The sequence below is a fragment of the Odocoileus virginianus genome, chromosome 10 (assembly GCF_023699985.2).
Source record: "Odocoileus virginianus isolate 20LAN1187 ecotype Illinois chromosome 10, Ovbor_1.2, whole genome shotgun sequence".
Classification (NCBI taxonomy): Eukaryota; Metazoa; Chordata; class Mammalia; order Artiodactyla; family Cervidae; genus Odocoileus; species Odocoileus virginianus.
The window spans coordinates 32,703,429-32,726,722 of record NC_069683.1 but is presented as its reverse complement, the minus strand read 5'-3'; the positions used below and the strand labels follow the sequence as shown (position 1 = coordinate 32,726,722).

Below are 23,294 nucleotides of genomic sequence, written 5' to 3'. Positions count from 1 at the left end.
AGGCTACTGTACTTGTTCAGGCAACGGGTTCAAGATTACTGGTCCCTTGAACCAGTGCTGGTCTGGATGTGTGTGCTAAGTCGCTTCAGTCATGTCGGACTCTTTGTGGCCCTTTGGACTATAGACCACCAGGTCCTCTGTCCATGAGATTCTCCAGGTAAGAATACTGGAGTTGGTTGCCATGCCCTCCTCCAAGGGATCTTCCCAACCCAGGGATCGAACCCTCATTGTCCCTTATGTCTTTCTGCATTGGCAGACAGGTCCTTTACCACTAGTGCCACCTGGGAGATCTATCTATCTATCTATCTATATCTGATATGGATGCCTAAGAATTATTTTGGAAACTTGCTAAAAATATAGATTCCCACACTCAGGGGATTTGGGTTTGGTAGATAGGGGATTTCTAATAAACCCTCCAGATTTGTAAATCATTGGTCCAGCGAGGCAGAACGAGGCCTGATCTTTTTAAAAGGCTATGGATGCCAGAGAAAGTAAAATATAGGTACTGCTTCCTCCTCCTGCTACCTTTCTCTGTTCATGGCAGCCTGTCCATGTTTTCCATCACACACACCACCACTCTGCTCAGCATCCCACTTTGGTCTTATTCTATTGGTTCTCTTCAAAACAACTGTCTCTTTCCATTTCTGTCCTCATTTAGGCTCCCATTAAACCTCTTCCCTACTCCCCACTCCCCTGTCCCATCTCCAGTCCATCAGTATTAGTTACTTAGTCATGTCTGACTCTTTGCAACCCCATGGACTCGCCCACCAGGCTCCTCTGTCTAGGGGATTCTCCAGGCAACAATGCTGGAGTGGGTAGCCATTGCTTTCTCCAGGGGATCTTCCCCACCCAGGAATTGAACCCGGGTCTCCCGCATTGCAGGCAGACACACCAGGGAAGCCCTAGTCCATCAAGGCAGTCATAAAGCCCAATCTGTCAGTCTTCAGGACCTTTTTGGGTGGCCTCTGCTTTTAGGATAAAGGCTCCTTGGCTCAGCAGGCAGGGCTCTTCAGGAGCATACTCTCCTGCTAGTCTTTCCAAGCTCATTCCTGTCACTTTCCCTCTGTGTTCTTGAAAATTTTCCTGTACTCTGGGCTTTTGCAGTTATCCCGGACTTGTAGTCTTGACCCATCCTCATATCTTCCCTCTAACTTGACCCTATTTTTCCTTGCTGTTTCTCTCCCAGCTTGTGTGACTGTATCTCCCTTGGGGGGAGGGGGAGGGTTGGCTGCCAGGGACGCCTCTCAGGACCTTTCTGCGCTGCAAATGTGTGTCTTCTCCATCTGAAGTCCTAATCCTCCTCTGTGACGGACATTCGGTCACTATGGCAACTGACTGTGACGTCACAGGATAAGGACTTCAGGTGAAGTGGCAGGAGCAGGTGAGTGTGTAGGAGACAGATTTTAATGTCTGTCGAAGCCCCCTCACCCCCACCCTCCTTCTGTGCGGGGGGCATGGAGGGCTATCTCGGGCTCCTGCTGATTTTTAGAACGCCGCGGTGAGAGTGTGTGCCTGGCATCTGCGTGCTGCAGTAGTGTGGGGCTGACAGAGTGTGTCAACTTGAGCTCTGGCTGTGCCGGCACCGCTGCTGCGTGAGAGCCTGTTATTCCATCCTGGATTGCTATTTTGATACCCAGATTGCATCATTCTTCCTACGTATAAACAGGGGGTCCCCAGGGCCCTGCAGCTACTCACTTCTCCACCAACACTGTTGTGATGAGCTCTATTTAAATGAGCTGCCGGATCGGGGCAGGTTCCAGCCACACATGAGCACTGTCATTTTGGGGAACATGGAGGGCTGAAGGATTTTTGGATCGAGTCCTAAAAGGCTGGGAGTGATGGCCTCCTGAGCTATGCAGAGGGCGACAGAGCTAGTTCCTGAAAGTTGAAAATCTCGTTTTCTTCCTTCTGAGCTTCTGTTCCAAGGCACCCAGAGGATTAGGAAGGAGATGCAGCTAGGAAGAGAGTCGCCTCTCTGAGGTCTCCCTCTCGCTGTTCAGTTTGGGAAAAATACTGCAGAGCCTTCGAGATAAACAGGAACAGGAGGAGTCAACCAAGCCCTTTCTTGCAGAAGCGTCTCAGGTGAGCTGGAGAAACGCAGCCCTGGCTGAGGATGCATCAGGGAAAGGAGGAGAGGACTCAGGCTGCTCCCCTTTCCCCACCCAGTACCCAGCTCCCCGAGGCTTAGGCCCTGTAGCCCAGCTGGCTGCAGCGTGCGGGGTGGGTGTTCCTGGGCACTTGGTAAGCACCATCCTCTGGGACCTGTGGTGGGCTCACCTGTCGCTCTTCTGACTTCTCCCCCAGGTGTTGCTCTAGTCACAGGGCAGCAGGCGCCACAGGTAAGCCTGCTGGCAGCCAGGGGCAGGAGCAGAATCACCTTAGGATCGAAATCTGTCTTTCTAGCAGGGAGGGGGCATCTGGGGAGTGGGTGCAACATGTTTCTTAAAGGTGGTGCTGCTGCCCTGAGCTTTGGGCTAGAGGAAGGCTTTGGGGGCTCATGTGGTGGGGGCCTTAGCTGATGCCCAGTACCCTGGGGCTGCCTTGGGTGGGAGGGCAGGAATGGTTAGTGAGGAGGGCCAGCCTGCCAGAGGATATAACTGGAGAGTTTTTTCCTCCTTGTATGGCGTCTGGTAGAGGCATAGAGAGGTAGAATGTCTCATTGTGGCCGCAGAGGTAATCAGGGACTGCTCAGTGGTTCAGGGTACTGTCTATGGTTTACAGGGACCTGTGGCTTTTTAGCTATATCCCTCCCTCTCTCTGGGCCTCTGTGTCACCATCTTTATGGTGAGGGAATTGATTAGGTGAACAGTGGAAAAAGCTAGGTCTGGAAGCTAGGTTTGTGCAGCTTTGGGTCTACAGGTGAGGGCTGGCAGTAGAGATCAGTCTTCTCCAGACGATGTCGCTACTCTGTTGGAGTCAGAGTGTGGGCCCCAGCTGCAAAGTTTCAGGGAGCCCTGGCCAAGAGCTTTAGAATGAAGGGCTTTTTTAACCCTCAGAGGGTTGCTTAGCACTGAGCTCAGGCTTATGTTCACGTGTCACTACCTGTTGGGCCGGTCCGACCCAGTGCTAGTTTTTTGAGACCTCTTTGGGAATTCTCTCCCACCCCGGCCCCATGCACAGGTTGCCTTGGCACCGCCCTTCATATCTGAGGGTAGACTACCCACTCTTGGTCCTCTTCCTTGCTGCCTTGCTAAGTTCTGGGCTTATCGCGCTCTCTAGGCAGCAGCAGTGGTTGTAGTGCCAGATCTCAGGCTGCACCCTAAGTCTGCTCGTGGGTCTTTCTGTGAAGCTGGGAGTTAGGGGAGGCAAATTGTGTCCTCCAATTCCCTACTACCACCACCAACGCCCCCTACCCCGGGGACCTGGGATCAGATACCCTTCTGTCTGTTGGGCATCTGCCCTTTTCTCTTCTCTGCCAGAGGGGAAATACATAACAACTGCACTCAGAATCTTTCTTAACTTGTTGGGGCCTCTTTAAGACTGGGCGAGCCTGCCTTTCTCAGCTGCTGTGACGCAGGGGCCGATCTATCAGGCTCAGCCACAGTGGGAAGGGGTGCTCCCTCTATGGCACTGGTCCTCAAACTTGGTTGTACATTGTAATCACCTGGGGAACTTTAAAAAATATTGCTGCCTGGCTCCCACCTCCTGAAACTGATCTAATTGACATGGGCTGTGGACCGGACATCAGGGTGTTTAAAAGTGCCTCATAGAGTTTGAGAACCACTCATCTACAGAATGAAACTGCCCCCAGATTTATTTTTCTAGGCAGGAAAACTCTGCTTCATTTGCCTTTCTCAAATATAATATTTCTTAAAACTATAAGCATTGCTGGGGCTGTCTCCCCGCTCTTCCTGGATTTAAAATTCAAAGCTGGGTCCAGATCATCTTTAAAGTTTGATCATTATTATGGAATATTTTACTTACAATCACATTACTTAGTTAATTTAAAAAATTAAAATTACCTTGTTTGTTACACTTGAGTTGACGGTGAAAAGTGAAAGTGTAGTCACTTTCTGTCCATGGAATTCTGTCCATGGAATTCTCTAGGCAGGAATACTGGATTGAATTGCCATTTTCTTCTCCAAGCACTTGAATTAGGAGTATAGCGACGTGGGCAGGGGTGAGTTTTAGAGGTGGACAGACTTGGGTTCCAGTTGTAGTTCTGCCCCTACTTTCTGTGATCTTATGTAGGTGGCAACTTCTTGGAGCCTCAGTCTATCCAACTCTGAAATGGGGATAATGCCTACCTCTGTGTGGTGGATTGACAGTTAAATAAACCTATAAAGTGCCTAATATAGGGAGTGGTGGTAAAAGAATAATCTGCCTTACCCTCCCAGAGCCCAGAAGTGCTCACTCTTGTGACAGAGAAACCGAACAGCCTCAGTTTTCAGAGGACCTCTGGTACTTGTGAGTTCTTCACTCTGGAAGCAGAAGCGCCACCTCCTTTGGGGATGGTTGTGTGGCTTTTGGGCCCTGGTCCTCCGTTTCCCAGAATGGATGTTCCTCTGTGTGAAATAAAAGCTCAATGTCGTCGCTTGAAAAATTCAAGTAGAAAGGAAAAAGCAATATATCTAAACAATATCTTATGTAATATGTGATATAGATAACTAAATTAATATTAAATATTATAAACAGTATTAATAACTAAATGTTAAGTATTGTAAATTGATATTTGGTCATTTTATATATATGCACAGCTCTAAGAGTTCATGTATTCCAGTTGTCAAAAAAAAACACGACTTTTTTGGTATCCACATTGAAAAATGGGGAATCTTCTTTAAAAACCAGAAAGCTCACATTGACACAGCTTGACGAAGGTTAGGGAGGTTGCGGACTTCCTGAGGGAAGACAAGAATTTCTGGGCAAAAGTTATGACACAAAGAAAGCCCATGTTCTCCGTGTCCACTCTGGACCCCACGGCCATCCTGGGACCTGGGACCGCTGCCGCTGCGGTTCTCCAACTCTGCTGTCAGCTGCAGCAGCCCCTCTTCACATGGGAGGAACTCTTCGGTCCAGGCCTCCCTCAACCAAAGCCTGTCCCTGACTTGCTGGCAAGGGTGGTCTTTCTCTTCCCATCTTGCCCAGGGGAATTTATTTCTGAAGCCTAGTTGCAGAGGAGGAGGGTTGAGAAATCTGTGTGTGTGTGTGTGTGTGAGTCACACTCAGTCATGTCCGACTCTTTGTGAGTCGGATTGTAGCCCACCAGGCTACTCTGTCTATGAGATTCTCCAGGCAAGAATACTGGAGTGGGCTGCCATTCTCTTCTCCAGGGGATCTTCCCGATCCAGGAATCGAACCCAGGTCTCCTGCATTGCAGGCAGGTTCTTTACTGTCTGATCTACCAGGGAAGCCTGGTAATCCATACTTTCCTGCTATTCCCATTTCTCTCACTTAAGGGTGTAGGAAGTGTGATTCAGAGAAAAGGGGTCACTCACTGATTTTAGGTTGCACAGTTAGTGACAGTCTTGAACCTGGAACCCACATCTCCCAATTCACAGCCTTTCCTAAGGCCCACACCTCTGCTGTGGATCAGACCTGATTCCTTTATTTTCCTGGGCTGGTTTTTTCCACCACCCAGAAAACTTCCAGATGGCTTTTTTCTACTTTCATTGGCTGCAAGTGCAAGGAATACACATGGAATACTCAAACTGGAAAGAAACATAATTGTTGAATATACTAAAAATCATGCAATATTTTTTAGTATCAATTGTGGATTATTTTTGTATGTAGACATATGAACAGATAGTTAAAATGCAATGTGATATATGTTATATTAGAAAGATGTTCAGGGTACTGTGGGAACCCTGAAGAGGGAATAATTAACTCTTCCTAAGGGAAATCAACCCTGCTTCTCAAAGCTAGAACATTTGAACCAGTTTGGAAGGATGAATAGGAAGGAGTTTATCTGAAGAGTGGGGTAGCTAGAAAGAGTATTTTAGGGAGAGGGAACAAACACTTGCACAAACACAAGAGTTATGCAAAGATTTGGTGTATTTAGGTGATAGCAGAGGTATTTGGCATAGCAAAGACATAGGATGTGTGGCAGGTGAAGCTAGAGATGAGACTAGGAAGAGTTGAAGCCAGTGTGGAAAGAGGCTTGAGCCACACGCTGAGGATTTTGGCCTTGAGGGCCATGGGAGGTACAGGATGTGTGATGAAGCCTTGTCTGATCTATTCAGTTATTTCTCTTTTTCTCATCATGCTAATGAGACTGTGTTACTATGACTAATCTTTGAGCATCTGCTACCAGGGAGTTGGAAGCCTTATGGAAATTATTTTCAACAATTAGAACAGCATTTCTGACCTGGGGGAAACGAGGAGGGTCTTCCCTGACCAGCCAAGTGGAAGGGAGGGACAGTTGCATGATGCCCCTGGATGATGCCCCCTGTGGAGAACATCCTTTTCCACGTCTGTTGATTGGCAGAAGAGTATCTAGGAGATTGCATATCCAGCTCTGTCATTAAAGTCTGTGGCTCTGCGGAGGCTAGGGGAGGGGTTTTTTTCTTGGTTGGGAGGAGTGGTAGGTGAGGAGAAGAGCAGTAGTAAACAGTTGTTTGGCATGATTTTGTAGATTTGATTTTTCCAGGATATATCAGTTACCTTTTGCTGCATCGAAAGCCACTCCAAATCTTAGCGGTTAAAACAATAACCAAGCTTTATTTATGGTTCTGCAGGCTGAGAGTTTGGGCTGGGATACTCTGGGTGGTTCTGCTGGGCTGCGCTGGGCCTGGCTAATCGCTGCTGTGCTTACCCATATCTGTGTTCAGTTGGTGGGTCAGTTGGGGCTCCCTGGCTTGTTTTGGCTTCAGGTGGCTTGGCTTACATGAGACAACTAAGGCCTCTCTGCACCTGGTTTCTTATCTCCCAGCTATCTAACCTATTGTTGTTCATGTGGCAGTATTCGAGTTCTGAGAGGGAGAGCAGAATCATATAAAGCTACTTGAGGTCTAGGCTTAGAACCTATTCAGTGTCATTTTTGCTGCATTCTGATGGCCAAAGCAGGTCATGAGGGCAGGCTAGCTTCAAAGGAGAGAGAATGGACTACACTTTTTTTTGAAGACTCCACTTTTAATGGATAGGATTGCAAGGGCATGGGCACACGGAGGGGAAGAATTTGTGGCCACTTTTTCAGTCTTTCAGTCTATGTGACTTTCGTCACAAGGGAGAGTTGATAATTAAGGTTATTGTCTTAGCATGAATGGGATATAAGAAATCTTTTGAATTCAAAGTCAGCATTCATGGAGGATGATGTGAACTCTCCAGTATTGTTTAGTTCAGTCCTTATAGCAACTCTTGTTTTCCCTTTCTGTTTTGCATATGAAGAAACTGGTGTACCGAGGAGTTAAGTGGGATTAAGTGACTTGTTCAACCAAGCTCATTGGTGGTAAACCTGTTGTTTGGCCTTGTTTGTCTGCCTGCAGCTCTAGAGCAACTGCGGTTGTGTCATTTTGGTGATAGGAAACAGAGAAGACCGTGGTGTTATTGCTCCATCACTGGCAGAGCCAGCCCCTTTCCAGGTTGTCCTCATTCCTGGGCACAGGCTCCTGGCCCTCGGGAGCCCGTCTCCTTGCTCTCAGTGGGCCAGGTACTTACGGAGTGGCCCAGAAGTGCTGCAGGGTGGCGGTGTCATACTGCTTATGTAGTTCAGGAACCCACCATGCTGATGAATGTGTTGGAGACCGCTGCATTTCTCTGGAGAGAGGGAGGTAGGACAAGCTGTTCATGTTCACGGGTGAAAATACACATATTGGGTGTACCCAGCATGGACTGCGTGGAGAAGGCACAGCAAAAGCTCTTTGAGCCCCAGGGGCCGACCAGTTAGTCTTGGTTGTTATAGGAGAAGAGTATCTCCTAGATGAGCAGGCAGGCAGTCCTTGCCTTTCTCTGGCTAGAACTTTTTAAAAGCTCTAGCTTTGAAATCTCTAAAGAAATTCTCCTACATAGTAATATAAATGGCTGGAGCTGTGCCCTGGGCTAACCTGACCCCTTTGAACTTAGCCAGTAGTGGGAACTGGGCTCTCAGGGCTGTGAAATGCAGGGTGGGAGCAGCAGGAAGGCACCTGATTATCACAACTGGAGCAGGGTTGGGCCTCTATTTTGTAGGAAGAAAAGAGATGTAGGATCAGGCAAAGTTGAGGATGTGGGGAGGTCTGTAGGGCAGGCCCCTAATAGGTTGGTCATGTCCAGAGTACCTTGATGGTAAGTGCAGACTATGGCATCAAACATACTTCATTTTGGCACAGATAGTGTTGGTACATACCTGGGTGTTGTGTATTAGAAAGCCTTGTGTCTAAGTCATATGTATAACCTGCCATGTTGCCCTGACTATGCTATCTTTTCCCTCTTCTCCCAGAGTTCATCTCCTGTCCTGGGTGTGAGTGAGTATACATCACCAGGGATGTAACTGAACATTTTCTGCTGCAGTGCTTTTCTTCTGGGCAATCCAAGATGGTGAGGGTAAGTTAGCACAAGCAAAGAAGCAGCTAATCCTTTTCAGAAATCTGTGCGACCCTGACCATAAGTCTGTCTGTCCACCCATCACTTCATCTTACTTGTTACCCTTCCACCAGTTTACCTAATCATCCATCCATCCATCCATCCATCCCTCCTTCTATCCAGAAGAGAATCAAAATGTTTCAATCGGGGAAGCAAAATTAGTGTGTTTTTTTCTCTGTTATAGTTTTTACTGAAAATTATGACTACTAAGCTTTTATTCCCTTCACCCTCCCAATACTCAAGCTGAAACTCATTCACCAGCCGGGGTTAGATGGGTTCATCAGTTTTGCTTGTATTTAACAACTAATACCTTTTCCCTGAGTTTCTGAAATTTCACACCACTTACTGACTAGTATCCCTTCTTATTCTTTCTCCACTGGGGTATCCTTGCCACTACATTTTATTCATTTGCCATTTTTCTTACTTGCTCCTGTATTACATTCTTACTGAATGTCTGACATATATGCCAGGGCCTGTTCTGAGTACTAGTGAGACAGAGACCCATGTCCCATGGAATTAATAGTTTAGTTAGTAAAACCTACATTTCTCCTCTTTTCTTTTTCTTGCTGTAGGTTTCTCAGATCCCAGGGTGAGGACAAAGCTGTCAGAATCCACATCAGTTTGGTGGCCTCTATTATTCAGCACAGACAGGCTAATTTTTCAGAAATCTTTTCATCTCTCATATCAGCCCTGCATATTTTCTGACCAAATGAATTAACATTTATACCAGGAGAAGGCCAGAGATTCTTGGTCCTGGCAAGCCCCAGTAGTGGCGGCACAGCTCTGAGAGTTGGTCCATCTTACTCTTTCCTGGCTATTTATGATTATCATTTTGTGCACTCATATAGCTACAGTTGCTTCTCCGTAGCATGTTGAAATTTTTGTGTTTGCCTGTGCTTTGCATTTTCCTCCCTTGTCTGCCTGGTGAACTTCTACTTGTCATTCAGTATCCAACTCAAATGTCACCTCTTTATGTCACCTCTTCCCTAGCTTCTTCTAGATGGAACTCCTGGAAACCTCGCTTTGCTTCCTTAGCACTTGGTGCATCCTTTCATCACAGCATAACCCACTGAGTGTTCATCACACAGTCCAGGCTGTGTACCTTGAGAGCAGAACCTGGCCTTATTTATCTGCATATCCTCAGCTGCAACACAGGATTTGTGTAAATAGGCCCTGAGGCCACTGCTCTTAGTCACATGCTTTCCTTTGCACGCCCCCGCGTGTCCCTCCCAGGCAGCTCTCTAGAATGGACTGCACTCCAAAATAGTGGAGGAACAGCTCTGTGGGTCCCCAGTCCCTAGTGTATTTACCACTCATAAAAGCAGGTCCAAATGATGAAGATGCTGTCAGTAATTACAGAACTCTCTACTCCTAGAACTGCTCGGAGTGCAAGGAGAAGAGGGCAGCTCACATCCTCTGTACCTACTGCAACCGCTGGCTTTGCAGCTCCTGCACGGAGGAGCACCGACATGGCCCGGCCCCTGGGGGCCCACTCTTTTCCCGGACCCAGAAGGGATCTCCAGGTATCACTCCCTCTCCTCCAGTAGCTCACATACCCCCATTCCTACCCTTGGCCCTGTAAGTAGTACCAAACCACAAAATCTTTGGAGAAGAGCTCTCTGCCCTTGTTTCCCTGCTGGGGGTGAGAATAGGGGTGAGCCTTTCCTAAAGAAAAGCTGCAGTATACCTTCACTCCAGGCTCTCCCTGTTGCCAGGCTGGGGCAGGTGGCACGTGGGGAGTAGGTGACTGTGAGTGAGATGGTGCAGGGAGGAAAAGTCTTGAATTACCATGACAGCTACTTGAGTTCCCTGTCTTTGACCTCTGTTTAGAGCAATCACACCCCACTTCTGTTTAGTTACTTGATTAATTTAGCATCAAGGATCAGGGTTTGTCCATTTACCCATCCAGCACCATCTGGTGACGATCTTCTTCAAAGTCTTTTCTCAAGGCCCTTGAACTGTGGGAAGGGTTTTACCTTCATCAGACAGGAGCCAAAGTTTATGATCCATGTGATCTGATCTGGGTAGCTGGTTTCAGCCTCAGTCTGGATTGGGCAGCTAGTTTCAGCCCCACCTGGTCAATGAGGAGGTGTAGGTTAAGTTCTGGAGGACTCACTGTTCTGCAGGAGATCCATGTGCAGCAAGTAGCAGGCACCTTCCTCAGGCTCAGCAGATGGTGAGATGTCTGGGGCTTCATGGTGCGTTATTTCTGAACAGCTGTGCATATCTGGCCAGTGTAAGCCCACCTTCCTCCTTGTGTTCCTGGAACCTCACTGGCCCAGAGAGAGGGTCAGTTTTGCATCACCTTTCCTCTAGCTCTGGGTCTTCCCTGTGTCCATAGAAGGCTGAGGGTGCTCAGTGGAGCTTAACTTAGGAGGTCTTCCTGAGCCAAACATGCCCACTTTCTCCATCTTCTCTGGCAGGAGTGAATGGTGGTTCTGGAGACTTCGCATTGTACTGTCCTCTGCACACGCAGGAAGTTCTCAAGCTGTTTTGCGAGACCTGTGATGTGCTCACATGCCACAGCTGCCTCATGGTGGAACACAAAGAGCACAGGTGGGGCAGGGTGGGTGCCCGAGGGGGCCTGGGAGGGCTCCGGGCTCTCTGACCCGTGGGCGTGCTGGGTTCCCCGTGCATGGAAATGCTCTCCCTGCTTAGGCCAACCTTCAGTCCCCAGGCCGGGCTGAAGCTTTTCTCTGTTCTGTTGTGTCGGGCTTCTCTGGAGAAGCCCTGAAGGGCTAAGAGTCTTTGACTCCCTAGATGTAACTCCAGCCTCCCTGGGCCTGACAGAGACAATGCATTGTGGGGATTCTTGCTTAGCTGGCATGCTCAGAGTAAGACTCGGTCTTCCTCATTTTTTTCTCTGCCTCCTCCTCTAGGTGCAGACATCTTGAAGAAGTTTTACAAAACCAGAGGATGCTTCTGGAAAGTGTGACTACACAGGTGGCACATAAGAAATCCAGTCTACAGACATCTGCAAAGCAAATTGAGGACAGGTAGCACCGGCTAGCCCCTGGTCACGGTGGAAATGCTCTGTTCCCTCTTACCCCGGGTCCCAGTACCAGGATGGAGTGGACATGCAGACACCGGCCTATGTCCCAGAAGGCACATGTCCTGGTCTTAGAGGTCTCAGGGCCAGAGTCGGGGTTTCGGGTCGTCTCTTGGTGAATGGAGCCAAGCTCGGTGAGGATGATCACAGTGAACCTGGGCTAAAGTGCCTGCCTTCTGAACATGACCATGAACTGGCCAAAGTAGGTGCTTAAGAACAAGGGCACAGAGTAGATACTGGAGAAGAGAGGGCTGTTTATTTTGTGAGCACAAGTCAGTGGCAGTCTATCCTTTATCACTCCTTTCCTAATGTTCTCCTTATACATCTACACATGGTATGAAATCATCAATATTTTGTGTAGAAAGAGAAATAAGCAGGTACTGAGAGAGGATCACATGGCAGGCATTGGATTGGGCATCATGCATGCATCATTTTGATCAGTTCTTACAATTGTTTGAGTCAGGGGTTATCTCTGTTCTACTGATGAGGAGGGTAAGGTTCAGAGAGTTTAGGTGACTTATCTGAGATCACAAAGCTAGTCAGAGACTGAGTTGGGTTTGGAAGGTTTCAAAACCTCTTTGTTTTTTTTTTTTAACGGTTTTACTGAGATATAATTTATATACCATAAAATTGCCCTTTTAAAATGTAAAATTCAGTGGGTTTATTTTTTTTAGCATATTCATAGAGTTGTACAACCATTATTATGATGTGAAAGTCACTCAGTCGTGTCCACCTCTTTGTGACCCCATGGACTATAGTCCTCCAGGCTTCTCTGTCCATGGGATTCTCCAGGCAAGAATGCTGGAGTGGGTTGCCATTCCCTTCTCCAGGGGATCTTACCAATCCAAGGATCGAATCTGGGTCTCCTGCATTGCAGGTGGATATTTTACCAACTGAGCCACCAGGGAAGTCCTACTGAATTGTACATTTTAAAAGGGCAATTTTATATTTTTTAATATAATTTTTATATATAGATATAAAAGATATGATTTTTATACCATAAAATTTCCTTTATAAAATGTACAGTTCAGTGGGGTTTTTTAGCATATTCATAGAGTTGTACAACCATTATAATGGTCTACTTTTAAAATATCATTTTCATCACCCTAAAAAGAAACCCATGCACATTAGCAGTCATTCCCCATTCACCCTGCAGCATCCCCAGGCCTTGAAAACCATTAGTCTACTTTCTGTCTCTATCTAGGCTCTTTTTCACTGCATGATGCTGTTTAGTAGCGTATTCTTCCTTTTAATAAAATAAGAAATTACATGAAGTCATACCTGTGTTCACTCTCTCTGTCCTGCCTCTAGTGCTGTGTGAAGTGGTGAGCTATTGACTTGACCTGGGGATGGACCTGTAGTTTGCTCAGAGAAAAATGAGTTGAACTTCGGGCCATTGGCCCATTTAGATCAAGTGGGCTGGGTTGTTCTAAGGGCAGGATGGATGGCGGAGGAAGGTTCTTATTTCTTTACATTCGGTGCCTGCTGGTCCCTGATTTCAGTAGGAAGCCTCCACATTGTAGGCTCTTAGGTTTGCTGTCTGTAGGCTGTTGTAGGCCTGGAGGGAATGGCTCACTATGCTCCGTTTCCTCCTGTTGTTTGCAGGATTTTTGAGGTGAAGCACCAGCACAGGAAGGTGGAAAACCAGATCAAAATGGCCAAGATGGTTCTGATGAATGAACTGAACAAACAGGCCAATGGACTCATAGAAGAATTGGAGGTATATGTGAGCAGATGGTTAGGTTCTGTACTCTCCCTGGGGCAGAAACCAGGCACATATCAAATATGTCTCATGGCTCAGAGATGCCTGGTCTAGAATTCAGATGTGCAATTTCCATAGCTCTCTGCTACTCCCTGTATCTTAAAATGTCCTGTCTAATTTTGGGAAGTTGGCTCATTAAGGGCTTAGAAAATCAGATCAAACTCCCATTAATGCTGTGGCAGTAAGGCAACTGCCTTCCTGGACTTTGCAGGTTTACAGCCTTGAAAGAGTCATGAAATGAGCTATGCCCAAGAAATGTAGACATTCATTTTCTCAGTCATTTATCACTTATTCCTATTTGCACTGTAAAATCTACCTACCTTTCCTCTCTCCCTCCCTCCGTCCCTCAAGCAGCCATGTCCTCCTCTCAGGGGTGCAGATTCATCTGATTCCATTTGTGTTTACACTGATGTACCCAGGCCACTAGACTTCCCAAGCACATGGCCTGCAGTCCAAGAACAGGATCAGGGACTCTGTCTTCTCTCTCCGTACCCAGGGCATCACTAATGAGAGGAAGCGGAAGCTGGAGCAGCAGTTACAGAGCATCATGGTTCTTAACCGCCAGTTTGAGCATGTGCAGAATTTCATTAACTGGGCTGTCTGCAGCAAAACCAGCATCCCTTTCCTTTTCAGCAAAGAGCTGGTAAGAAGAACTCCAACTCCTCAATCACTGACTTTGGGTTAGTAAGTGAAAACCATCTTTTACCAAACCTCACAGTGCAAAGGACCCAGGTGCTGGAATAGACCTGCCTTCCTCCAGGCAACTCAGCTAGGAAATTCTGTAGTTCTGTCTCAGGTCATGGATCCAGACATTAATACTAGCAGTGTGCTGGACATTCCCTAGGGAGTTGGGTTTAAATGGGGCCTAAGAGGAAAGGAGGAGTGAAGGATGACATTGAAGTGTTGGGCTTAAGAGGTTAGTGATGCCCAGGAAAAGGAGCAGGACTTTTGAAAGAGTTGATGGGGTTTGTATTTGGATATGTCAAATCTAAAGGGCCTGTAGGGCGTCTAAAGGGACCTGTCCCAAATCTGTTTTAGTAGATGGGTCTGGAAGTCAGAAGAAAAGTCAGGGTTAGAGAGAGAGAGAGAGAGAGAGAGAGAGAGAGAGATGTGTGAATCCCTGGGATTTGGGTGGTATTGGAAAAGTGTGTGAAGAAAGAAGAAAAGAATAGATCTGGAACCAGGGAAATGCCCTCATTTTCAGCACAGACAGACGAAGGAGATGAATGAAGGAGATGAGAAGCAACCATCAGAAGTCAGCAGAGAAATAGGAGAGCGTGGTGCACAGAATTTAACACAGAGCTTCAAACTTAAGTGATCACTGTTATCATTGCTACATAGGTGATAGAGGATGAGTAGGTGAAGAGAAACCTTGAGAACTCAGAATCAGGAGGCCCCTGGTATAACCTTTGAAAGATACTCCAGCAGATTTTCTCTCCAGCAAAGTAGAAGGGTCAAAAGCTAGAATGAGGGATTGAAGATGGGAGGTGAGGAAGTAGAGGAATTAGTGAAAAGCAGAGAAATAAGGTAGCTTGAGAAGGAGACAGGGTTGGGGATGCTTTTTAAAAATAAGGAAAACATTTGCACAAGTTTATCTGGGAGAAGTTGAAGATAGAAGAGATGTGTAGTGGAGGGAGCATACTGGGAAAGCAGAAGGAAGTGGGATCTAGAGTGAAATGGTTGACTTTAAACAAGAGGCACTCTTTTTCTCTGAGACTGAAGGATGGGAAGATGTCAGTGTAATGTACTAAGTCTGGAGATAGGAGGGATACAAGTTTGAGGGAATCTGCCTTCACCCTCTATGAAGTAAGCAGTGGTAACCAGAGGATTAGACATCAGGTAAATGACATTCAGGAGAGAAGTGAAGATTTTAAATAGTCATTAAAGACCGTGGAGGGACTTCCCTGTGGCTCAGACAGTAAAGCGTCTGCCTACAAAGCAGGAGACCTGGGTTCAACCCCTGGGTCAGGAAGATCTCCTGGAGAAGGAAATGGCAACCCACTCCAGTACTCTTGCCTGGAAAATCCCATGGACGGTGGAACCTGGTAGGCTACAGTCCATGGAGTCGCGAAGAGTCAGACACAACTGAGCGACTTCACTTTCACTTTCAAGAACCACAGAAGAGGAAACTGACATGAAAGGAAGTGACAAGAAGGACTGAGGGTGGCCCTGAGGATGATGATCAGTGAAGCAACCTCACGTAACATAGCTTTGGGATGGCTGGGTTGATGCTAGGTCAGGCATTGACGGGAAGGGAATTAGGGCACTAGTAATGTTGTTCCTTAAAGCAATGGGAAACTAGGATGACCAGCTGGGCCGAGGGAGCAGGGCCTGGAGAGTTCAATGAGGTAGAAGAGCATGCCCAGGAAGAGCAAGAGCTATTGTGGTCAGCGACCAGGTTGTTGGAGTTTGAGGTCTCATAGGTAGAATGGTTCTAGATGGTGAAAATGGTCTAGGTCTGGTGACTGAACTGAAAAGAGAAGTGAAGGCGGTTTACATTAAAGAGCTCAAGGAAGTAAGAGGCTAAAACGTTGATTAGGACATTGGTTAGTTAGATGTTAGCAGGATAGTTGGATGCTTGCCAAAGTCCTAGATAAATAAGAGAGTTTTAGTAAGAAGAGATAGATGAAAAGGATGAGGGAAGAAGAAGGCAGTTGACTAGGATGGAAGGGAGTTTTACAAGTAGGTGGAAGGACTGCTCTGGGGAACTCAGAGAGTGTCTGCCCCCATGGACTTTTCAGTTGAGATTATGGTAGAATGAAGGGAGCACTCTTGAGAGGGTGCTGTCAAGTGATATCCTGAGGAAGAATTAAAATCATCTGAGGCCTGAAAGAGATAAGAATGTAGGCTTTCCAAAAGCCTCAATAAGAGGAAGGGGTTCAGTAGGGGTGGAGGAAGGGGGAGGAATGTGAAGATACTAAGGTGTAAGGAAATGAGGGAGCGCACTGGGGAAGACCACAGGCTAAATAGCCATGACTCTGGGCCCTTCAGCCTGTCCAATGAGTGAGGGAGAGGGGATTCTCACTCTGGCACAAGATGCCCAAAGAAATGACCTTTGGTCATTGCTGTTGTCAGATTGTGTTTCAGATGCAGCGATTGCTGGAGACAAATTGTAACACAGACCCTGGTTCCCCCTGGAGTATCAGATTCACTTGGGAGCCTAACTTCTGGACCAAGCAGCTGGCTTCCCTAGGTGAGCCCAGGGCCTACTCTATGGGCCTTTGCATGATTGCTAAGAACATATTTAGACCATCTGCTTAACTCACTGTGTAGATCAGCGTATGCCCAAGAGAAAGCGCACCCTGAGACTGCCAGTGGTCATGGAGTCATTCAGCAAACCTTTTCTTGGGGATGATGATGGTGGGGTTGGGGTGGGGGTGGGGGGAGCTGACAGCTGAAATAGCAGTGGCAATATAGGACTTTTGTAATAGGACCAGTTGAAATCTGAGTTTCCTATTCTGCATGAACGTCCCTGTTCTGTTGGTTTCATTGCTAGAAGAGGAGACAAGACAGTGGTCCTACTCTCCAGAATGCTGTATGGCAATGCAGGCAGACCTGTGTCTCTGAGTACAAGGGTGTACATGTGTGTGGGCACAAACAGAGATATTTCAGTGACACACAGAGAGAGACAGACCAGCAATGTCACACACGTCTTTTGGAGTTGAGATGTAAGCAGATAATTCATGACCTTGTACATTTTTCTTCCCTGCTGCAATAACTTGCTAGGATTCAATATTTAGGCAGAATGTAGACAATTTGAAGTTGTGCCTGTGTTGACAACCTAATGGTAGGTTTGTTAAACTAATGGCCAACTGCTGCCTTTGTCTGGACTGATACTCTTATTGAAAGTGTTTTGAACTTGATAGAATAATAAATGATCTTTAGGTTTATTTTCTGCTTCCGTTTCCCTTTTAAAACAATTCCACAGACCTTTGGTGAGCACCTGCTCTGAGTCAGGCCCCACATTGGCCACTAAGTGATCAAAGGTGAATAAAACTCACCAGCTGCCCACAGGGCACTTGGTTTTCCCCTACATAAGCCTCAGAGGAGCTGAAGAAGCCATTAGAATAGCTTATCTTCTCATGCAAGCATCAAGCTTATTTTCTCAGCAATAGCATCATCTTCTCATGCATGAGGGTCTAGGGTCCTCAGACATCAGCACTGACGCTTAGCACTGACCTGGTGATGGAGCTTCCCTACTCTCCTCCACCCTGCTTGCCCAACATCTAGTTCTCCAGAACTGTATTTGAGGACTTACCCATTTGTCCTGGGGATGAATCTCCTTTGCTACTTTTTAGCACACTCCCTCTTCTCCTCCCAGTTTTGCTAGTTTTGGTCAGAGTCTTCCTTGGCTTATTCTGTTAAAAAAGGAGTAGGTACTCTGTGAGGGAGCCCATGGTTTCTCTAGTGGGATACAGAGTCAGGACTGAGCCTCTGGTAAAAGCTGAGCTGACTCCTCAAATGTCCCAGGCCCCCAGTGCATGCCTGTATAGTTTCTATTGCTGATGGCATTCTATACTGAGTCTTGGGGGTTAGGGGTTGAATTTCTTAATCTCTGCCTCTGGTACAAGGTTGTTGAATGATATTCTTTTGGCCCTGGAAGAAGGAGGTAGCAGAAGTAGGGGGAACAACTGCAGATCACCTTTGGAAACACTCTCTATTCTGAATTTTTAGGCTGTATAACTACTGAGGGTGGACAGCTGTCCCGGACAGATACTCCTGCTTATGGAGGCTTACAGGGACCATCATCTTTTTACCAAAGCCACCAGTCCCCAGTGGCCCATCAAGAGACTCTCAGCCATCCCTCACACAAGTTCCAGTCTCCAGCGCTGTGTTCCTCATCCGTGTGCTGCGCCCACTGCTCCCCAGGCTCGCCCTCCCTCAAAGGCCAGGCCCCCCCACCCAGCATACACCCAGTGCACAGCTTTAGGCAGCCCTCCGAGATGGTACCCCAACAGTTGGGCTCCCTGCAGTGCTCCACACTGCTGCCCAGGGAGAAGGAACTGCCCTGCAATCCTCACCCACCAAAGCTGCTTCAGCCCTGGCTGGAAACCCAGCCCCCTGCGGAGCCAGAGAGTGCACCCCAGCGGCTGGGGCAGCAGCTGACTTCCCAGCCCGTGTGCATCGTCCCCCCACAAGATGTTCAGCAAGGAGCCCATGCCCCGCCCACCCTGCAGACACCCTCCATCCAGGTGCAGTTTGGCCACCACCAGAAGCTGAAGCTCAGCCACTTTCAGCCACCGCCACAGCAGCAGCTGCCACTTCCGCCCCCTCCGCCCCCTCCGCCCCAACAGCAGGCACCCCCGCCTCTCCCTCCATCCCAGCATCTGGCTTCTAGTCAGCACGAGAGCCCACCAGGGCCCGCCTGTTCCCAGAACGTGGACATAATGCACCACAAGTTTGAGCTGGAGGAAATGCAGAAGGACCTGGAGCTTCTCCTTCAGGCTCAACAGCCCAGCCTTCAGCTGAGTCAGACCAAATCGCCGCAGCATCTACAGCAAACCATCGTGGGGCAGATCAATTACATTGTGAGGCAGCCGGCGCCCGTCCAGTCCCAGAGCCAAGAGGACACTGTGCAGGTGAGGTCAGGGCGGCACCACCTCCCTAGATTCCCTTTCCCTAGGAGAGCGTCGGGAACACAGCCTCCCCATCACAGGGTGGCACAGGAACACAGTTTCTTCATCTTAAGGTGGCCTTGAACTCAGCCCTCCCAATTCAAGACTGCCCTGGGCTCCGCCTTCCGTCTCAGGAAAACTGCAGAGAGCACAGTACTTCACCCCAACACAGGAGTAGGCTCAGGCTCAGCCCCGTCCAGAGTGGCCTGGCGTAGTCCTGTCCTCCTGGGTGACACCAGGGACCGTGTCTGTTCATGGAGCTTCCGGAGCTGTGCTGGACTCCAGGCAGTGCAGGGCAGAAGGGAGGCTGTCTCTTACCTTTGTCACCTCACTTCCCTTACTGCAACTTATGAATCCCAGCTGGGGGAAGGGGAGAGCTTAAGCAGATCATTTGCCTAGAGATCATACAACATTGGGGGCTTCCCAGGTGGCACTAGTGGTAAAGAGCCCTCCTGCCAATGCAGGAGGCACAAGAGACCCGGGTTTGATCCCTGGGTTGGGAAGATCCCCTGGAGGAGGGCATGACAAAGCACTCCAGTGTTCTTGCCTGGAGAATCACATGGACAGAGGAGCCCGGCAGGCTGTGGTTCATAGGGTCACAGAGAGTCGGACATGACCGAAGTGACTTAGCACACATGTATGCTCATAAAACATCGAGTGGTAGTGCCAAGACTTGGGTCCAGGCCAGCTGACTCTGGATTGCCACAGAGGAGGCCTTGTTTTCTCCCTCGGAGGATGGCTAAGGCTGCTCCTCTCTTTTTTCAGCCAAAAGCCAGTTGGAGAGGTGCAGTTCGTACCTCTGGGATCTTTGCAGCACTCCACATCTTCATTCTTAATTCTTGCTTTTCTTGGTTCCCAACAGCTTCCTGTTGCAGACCCTTCCTTCTCCCCTTTCACTTTATTCCTAGTGAAATATATGTACATTTATACCTTCAAAGCAGCTCTATAGACTTTTACTTTATTACAAAATATAAGGCTTTACATTTATGCTTCTGCACTGACAACTTCAATTTTGTTTTTGTTTATTTATTTATTTGACTCTGCTGCATAGCATGTGGGATCTTAGTTCCCCCACTAGGGATGGAACCCGTGCCTCCTGCAATGGAAAGGCAGTTTCTAAACCACTGGACCACCAGGGAAGTCCCTAAACACTGACTTCAGATCATGCTTCAGATGTCTGCCTCTGAGGCTCAGTTCCTTATATAGAATAACTCTTATGATGGCAGAGAAGGGTCTAGGGTTTATAGAGGACCACAGCTCTATAAATGTAAGTGAAAACTGTTGTGATTGCTTAGGTGACTATGATAAAGTTAGCTCCTGATTCTTGGTTTGAGTTCTATTCTAAGATGTCATATTAGGAACAGCTTAGATAAGAGTATCTTCCTGGAAAGATTTCAGGCCCTCCGCAGTGTGTAGGTGGTGACAGCAGTAGTGGGCAGTGCAGGTGAGCCTCAGCCTTGACCATTGCTGCTACTCTTTGCAGGAAATGGAAGTCACTCAGTCATGTCCGACTCTTACGACCCCATGGACTGTAGCCTGCCAGGCTCCTCTGTGCATGGAATTTTCCAGGCAAGAATACTGGAGTGGGTTGCCATTTCAAGACCCACCCAAGTTCTTATTTTCTCCTCCAGGCTGCAGATGAGCCCCCAGCGTCTGAAGGCCCTAAGCCAGCTCTCCCTCTTGACAAGAATACTGCTAACTTGCCCCAGGCATCTGGGGAGGAAAACCCTCACAGTGTCCCCCCATTGGACAGCGCCATCCAGCACTCCTCTCCGAATGTGGTGAGAAAGGTACAATTGGAGCCTGCTTTCCCTGATCATATGAGACCCACTGCCAGTCAAGACCCTGGGACCTGGCTGAGGATGTCTGGGCGGGGGGAGGAGTGTCCCTGTCCCATCCCTGGATGTTACACAGCCCTGACTCATGCCTTCTCTCCTAGTGAGTGAGCAAGGTCCTCCTCCACCCCATTGACACTCCCCCACACACTTAAATTGGGAGCATCCGGGCTTCATTTCGAGAGGAAGGGGAAAGGGAAGGAAAGCCAGTTTGTTGAACACCGACTCTGTACCTAGAATGGTGCTTGGTGCTCCACAGGGTGACTTCCCTTAATCTTCCCAATAGTTCTGTGAGGTGGGCAGCCCCATTTTATAGCTCAGGAAACTCAGATCCAGGGGCTTACAGGTAGTAGATAAGAGGGGCTAAGGTTTATGTAAAATGAGAATCACAGCCTGAGCTTTTTCCTCTCTGCCATGAATGGCAATGGGGAAAGTGTTTCATGTGGTCCCACAATCCAGAGTTGGCTGGCCTTAGAATTTGAATTAATGGAATTCAGTGGGTGAGTGGTCTACAGGGATGACCTGCAGAGGTGGCTGAGCATCTAAGGGCACTGGGATCTTTTGAAGATAAGCTAGTGACGTTCCTCCTGTCTGTCCACCTGTCTGCTTGGTGGACGGTTCATGGCAATAACCCAGAATCCTACAACTCCTGGTTGTCCTACTCTCACTCTTGTCTTTCATCTCCACCCTGGTCATCCTCCTAGCTGGAACCTCAGTGCTGTGTCGTGCCTTCCCACCAACCTTTCATGTGTCCCTTGGCCCTGTTCCCCTTATCCTGTCCCTTTTCTGGTCTCATCCCCTCAACCCTCCTGGTACTTCCACTCAGCCCTGGACTGGAAGCTGTCAGCTATTCTGTACCCTTCTAGCCTGCACTCTCAGCTCTGCAGCATTCCTTGGGCTCTCCAGTCCCAGTTTCACTAGTTGTTCTTTGTACCTACCCCTCATCATGTTTCTCCCAGCATCACCATTGCCATAGATCAGTCTACCTCAGTGATACCTGAGAAGAGAATTTTGAAAAGTAAGAAATGGCAAAATTGCAATGTTACCTTAGAAATCCCTTGAAGTCTGGTACTAAAGGCCTTTAGTTTATACATAGCCTGCCCTATCCTTTTGAAAATGGTTTGACCTAGAGGCCATAGAGATGCTATAAATTGGTCCTGTGTGGCTCTTAGCAGTTTACATTTTTACACCTGAGATAGATAGCTATCTGTTCAACCATCCATCTATCCATCCATTTATTTATTCACTCAGTGATCAAAAAATATGTTAACCTCCTACTGTGTACCAAGTATTTTTATAGGTGTCAGGAACACATTGGTGAATAAGTAGTCTCACTTTGTAGCTTACAGTCTAGTGGGGGAGAGAGTAAAACAAGCATCAACCATGAAGTATGATAAAGTGCTGTGATAGTCAGTGGGGTGTAAATAAAGAGCACCAAACTCTTGGAGAAGACTTCCTAGAGAAAATGGTTTTAACCTGAGATTTGTTTGAAAAATTAGGCTGGTAAAGGAGAGATGGAGGGGGAAGGCTGGAATAAATAGAGGGAATGGCTAGTAGGACGGTCCAGAAGTAAGAGAAAGCCTGCTATTTAGGGGGTTTAAGATAATTTGACTTGGTGGGAACATGAAATGAACTAGAGAATGGGAGTGATTGAAACCAGAGTAGTTAGAAAGCTTTGTGAATTATGCTGTGAAGTTGGGATTCAGTCTTGGGGGTTGCCAGGTGTGAATGAAGGATTACTAGCAAGGAGGATTACTAACATGGCTTGAATTAAAGTATAGAGAGATCACTTTAGTTATAGTAAGAGAGACCAAACTAGTACAGAAGAGAAATAGGAGATGAATGAAATCAGGTAATGATGGGAAAGAAGAGGCAGCGAGGACTTCAAGAGTTCAGATCCTAGGAGATTTTTGGACTTGGAGTCTGATTGGTAGTGGGAAGTGGGGGAAAAGACATCCAAAGTGTATCTTGGCTCACTGAATTGCCATTCATCTGAGATGGGAGCATGGGAAGAAAAGTACATTTGAGGGGAGGAAAAAGTCAAGTTTTGAATTGGTGTTGGTCTCCTCTGGAGGCTAAGTTATAAGATGACTGGAAGACAGCTAGCTCTAGAGGGCAGTAGGGAGCATGGGGATTACCAGTGCCCAACTGGTAGTGGGAGCCATGCTGAAAATGCTTCTGCTTATTTGATGAGCCTCAGTTCTGCTCCTCCAGCCAGGAGAGAGGAAAGGAGGCGAGCCACATGCAATCATGGAGTCTGTGCTACCTGGGCGAGTGGCCCACAGGGTGCTCAGAGCTGCGAGGGGAGGGGCTGCTTCGCTCCTGCATGGCGGCAGGGTGGCAGTGGGGTTAATGAAGATCCTAGAAGATCTAACTTTTCATATGGAGCTGCCTCTGGCTGTTAACGTGGATTCATGCAGAGGTGTGGAGGAGCAAGTGACCTGACATTTTGTAGGCTTCTGTAAGGCTTGTACTCCCAGAAAAAGGAACCTCAAGGTTGCCATCCAAGGGAAACTGGTCCCAAGGAACCTTTGGGT

The 23,294-nt window shown here is 47.8% G+C and overlaps 1 protein-coding gene across 5 annotated transcripts in view; it reads left to right on the top strand.

The window, feature by feature from the left end:
- Nucleotides 1-1,073: 1,073 nt before the first annotated feature.
- The window catches only part of TRIM66 (tripartite motif containing 66), a 37,552-nt gene continuing 15,331 nt past the window's right edge, over nucleotides 1,074-23,294 (top strand). Inside the window, exons 1-11 of one of the 5 annotated variants that reach the window (XM_070473356.1) lie at nucleotides 1,074-1,381; nucleotides 1,914-2,082; nucleotides 8,354-8,457; nucleotides 9,872-10,019; nucleotides 10,920-11,052; nucleotides 11,376-11,492; nucleotides 13,151-13,265; nucleotides 13,804-13,950; nucleotides 16,383-16,500; nucleotides 17,982-18,886; nucleotides 20,554-20,712. In XM_070473356.1, coding sequence (XP_070329457.1) covers nucleotides 8,449-8,457; nucleotides 9,872-10,019; nucleotides 10,920-11,052; nucleotides 11,376-11,492; nucleotides 13,151-13,265; nucleotides 13,804-13,950; nucleotides 16,383-16,500; nucleotides 17,982-18,886; nucleotides 20,554-20,712 — 1,851 coding nt within the window. In that variant the 5' untranslated portion in view covers nucleotides 1,074-1,381; nucleotides 1,914-2,082; nucleotides 8,354-8,448. The other 4 variants (XM_070473357.1, XM_070473359.1, XM_070473358.1 and 1 more) reach the window with 4 other exon arrangements.